General features: G+C 41.1%; 1 protein-coding gene and 3 non-coding genes across 4 annotated transcripts in view; all 4 read right to left on the bottom strand.

Moving 5' to 3' along the window:
* Window positions 1–550: 550 nt before the first annotated feature.
* Window positions 551–3,593, bottom strand: part of LOC119357722 (40S ribosomal protein S9-2-like) — a 3,659-nt gene continuing 616 nt past the window's right edge. Inside the window, exons 2-3 of the mRNA XM_037624577.1 lie at window positions 2,685–3,102; window positions 551–1,019 (exon numbers count right to left, since the gene is read on the bottom strand). Of these exons, the coding sequence (XP_037480474.1) occupies window positions 842–1,019; window positions 2,685–3,102 (596 nt within the window). The 3' untranslated portion in view covers window positions 551–841. The remainder of the gene's footprint in view (window positions 1,020–2,684; window positions 3,103–3,593) is intronic.
* On the bottom strand, window positions 1,383–1,465 carry LOC119359967. The gene has a single exon (XR_005172751.1). It is a non-coding gene; the product is annotated as a small nucleolar RNA Z162 (small nucleolar RNA).
* On the bottom strand, window positions 1,702–1,789 carry LOC119359965. Its single transcript, XR_005172749.1, has one exon. It is a non-coding gene; the product is annotated as a small nucleolar RNA Z161/Z228 (small nucleolar RNA).
* Window positions 2,272–2,362, bottom strand: LOC119359966. Its single transcript, XR_005172750.1, has one exon. It is a non-coding gene; the product is annotated as a small nucleolar RNA Z161/Z228 (small nucleolar RNA).

The following is a 3,593-nucleotide window of genomic DNA, read 5'->3' as shown; positions in this document are numbered from 1 at the left end:
GATCAAGGCGGGTGTGTATTGCGCCACATGTGGTAGGGAGAGACATTATATCACAGGTTTTGGGCAATGTCCTCACTCGATACCTTTTTGGAGATATTTGTGCTCAGAATTGGGAGCTCCGGGGATGGTGCCACCTGTTTCAGCAGGCTCTCAGAGTGAGATGGATGATGCCATGATCCGCAGAAGCCACGGAGGAAGAGGTCGACGATAATCCAGGGTTTATACGCTCTTTGGCTAGCAAGGAATGACACGAGGTAAGCTGGAATCGGCAATCAGCTAACGGGGCTGCTGAGGTAAGAATCACTAAGGTTGTATCCCAAATATCCAAAGAATGTATCATAGGAATGTTTCGGCTGATATCCAAAGACGGTGATGTTTCTCGATAAAATTACGGCATTTCTACAAATTTCTCATTCCCATTACGATTAGTTACTAATACTACAATTGTAATTATAGACAGGGAAAGAGTATCATTCGGTCGACACACTCGAAATTGTCACCAGCCTAACCGATCAGACAAAAGAGAAAAATAGTAAGGACAACAGTAACATTTCATGCAGAGTAAAATAACTCAGAACCAGGCTTGTCAAATCGATAAACAAGATACGTTTGGTTCACAAAAAACGAAGCAGCCTCAAGAGTTCACTTCTGCTCGGTGGTCACTAACCAAGCAAAACCGACACACATAAGTTTAATTTTAGAACCGACAGCCAAAAGATTCTGAACCAACGAAAGCTCTACACCACTAAGTTTCTAAGAAGGAAAGTTTGAATCATTTCCGAGTTCCACAAGGCAATCTCAACATTTCTGCAACGAAAGTTATGCGGGTGAGGCTGGGCGCTTAGTCTTCCTCCTCCTCGCCGTCATCACCACCACCACCTGAGGCCTTCTTCTGGTTCTTCCGCTTCACTCTTCCAGGTTGGCCACCACCCAGGGGGCTGGTGAGAGAGAAGTCGACGTGCTTCTCAGTGTCCACCCTCACCATGAAAGAAGGAATGTTGACAAGCTGCTTTCCAACCCTGTGAAGGAACATATACAACAGTAAGATCATCAAAGGATAAAAACAGCACTAAAGAAACAACAAGTGCTGATCATTATATATGATAAGTCTCACATCTACAGTAAAGACAAGACTAGAGTGATGAAAATGTTCAAAGTACAACAAGGAAATTATGTTGTTCAAACCTTGAAGACAAGTGAGCTAGAAGTTTAACAACAAATGGAAATTCAGAAAACCAATAAACAAAATTTAGGCCAAGGTTACCCAGACATGTTCATTCACAAAAGCCAACTGTTCAGCGAAGAAAATGAAAAGGCTGGTAGACAAAGACCAAGAAGAAAACAGCATATATCAATCAAAATAAAGAGGTTTGCAGCAAAATAGGGCACTCAGAATGAAAAGGACATAAAGAGTCATTGGTCTTCCAACCTCGGTAGAGATATATTAACTCCTCATTGTGCCATAAAAAACATGCACTGTTAGATATTTTTACATAACTACAAAAGAGTTAATATGAAAAATTAACTCCCTAAGCATTTATCAATCAACTCAAAATAAGATTGCCCAAAAAAGGATCTATTAGCATATAAACCATGGAAGACTTGACCTACAACCTTCATAAATTTGAATAGAGATTCTGAAACTAAGAATTTCAGATTGAAATAATTTTCCAGAATAAGATTGCAAAGCTGAAAAAGCAAGGACATCAGAGAATATTTGATTGCAACATTACACACAAAGTGTCTCAGACGACCGTCGTGAGTGACATAAGTTTCTCATCATATGTCCTGTATCCTTCAATCAGTACAGATTGACCAGCCAAAAATGTACAAATATTGGCAAAATAACTGGAAACAAACTGCCTAACATAAACCAACAGAAATAGGCAACCTCACAACTAACCAAGCATGATCTAAATCACCATCTTGAGGTCTGACACTACTACAGTTTACAAGGATCGGTTCTAGACTGATGAATGTCATTAAACAAAAACAAGGAAAATCATGTTGTTCAAACCTTTAAGAGCAACATGGGATTTACAAGTTCAGATAAACAAATGGTAATTCAGAAAACTAAAAAAACATATCTTAAGCCAAGGTTACCCAGGCATGTAATTCACTTAATAGATTTGAATAGGCATTATGAAACTCAGAAACATTTAGATTGCATTATTTTTCCAGATTAAGATTGCAAAACTCAATTAAACAAGAACATGATTACAGCAATACAAGGGCCATCACAGATAGCATACCCCAGACTTCAAGAACAAGGGACATCAGAGAAAATATGATTGCAACATTATACACAAAGTATCTTAGACGACCGTCATGAGTTTGCATACAGTTTCTCATCATATGCCCCATCCAAAATGAAAAGGCACAAGTCATGTGTAATACAATCAGTATAGATCCACAAGCCAAAAAAAAATGCATAACAATATCAGCCACAAATATAGAAAACTATCATCTAAATTACCAAACTGCATCCAAACAAACTTATGCATATGATCTATGATGATATTATAGTGAAGCACAAAACTGTTGGCTACAACAACATAGGTACATATCTCATTGTGGATAAATGATTCCCAGGTGAGTGCTGAATGATATTGCATGACAGGATAAACTAGTAGCCCTGTAAATTTCAACATGCATGAAGAGATGGGTGAGTGTGGATAGCTAACCTGATGTGGCGCTGTCTGATAAGGACACGAGCATGATGGATTGACTTGGCCATGCCATTCTTGAAGACGATGGTCTGGAGACGGCGCTGGAGGAAGTTGTCAACAGTGAGGGCAAGCACATAATCAAGCTTGTTCTGTTCCTCAGTGAGAAGACCGTAGCGGTTCATGCGGCGGAGGAGCGCTGCACCCTCAAAGATACGGCGGGGGTTCTTCTCATCCAGGGTGAGCAGCTCCCTGGCAGCATTTCGGATGCGGCTGAGGGCGTACTGCACACGGTAGAGCTCACGCTTGGCCCGCAGACCGTACTCCCCAACCAGCTTCAGCTCAGCGTCAAGACGCTCCTTCTCATACGGACGCCTTGGCTTCTTGAAGGTCTTCCCATCTGCACCACAACAAAATAGTAAGATACTTGTAGAACCCAACAAGAACAATCAGATACAACACAAGCACGTAAAATATCGTGCGGAAATGACATGGCTTAAACACGTAAACGTTAAGCAGGAGACGAACACTATGTATTAAAAGCACAAGTCGTGCCAATTATCTCACATCAAATTCTAAACTACACGTCCTGGAAGCCGCATTAGACTAAACCGAGTGAAGTGTCACAAGATAACAGAAATCTCAAGTTTGAGAAAATATATTTCAATTAGTTATCAGATCATAACCAAAATCTCTCGTTTTACAACCAAATCTGCTACGTACCAGGCTAGTCTACAAATCTGCTTCGCCACAGGGCACAGAGCGTCTACTTCATCCGATCAAAACCAGAAACGGGGACGAAACTAAGCATTTGCGATCCTATAACAGACACTGCCTCATGAAACTAGCGAATCAAGTTTGGATCGGCCCAGAGAGAGTGACGCCGTTCAGCATATGCAGCGCACATTACGACGACACGGGGGGCGG

Source organism: Triticum dicoccoides, chromosome 2A (genome assembly GCF_002162155.2).
Source record: "Triticum dicoccoides isolate Atlit2015 ecotype Zavitan chromosome 2A, WEW_v2.0, whole genome shotgun sequence".
NCBI classification, from domain to species: Eukaryota; Viridiplantae; Streptophyta; class Magnoliopsida; order Poales; family Poaceae; genus Triticum; species Triticum dicoccoides.
The sequence above is the reverse complement of the archived record's forward strand: the minus strand, read 5'-3'. Positions and strand labels throughout refer to the sequence as shown.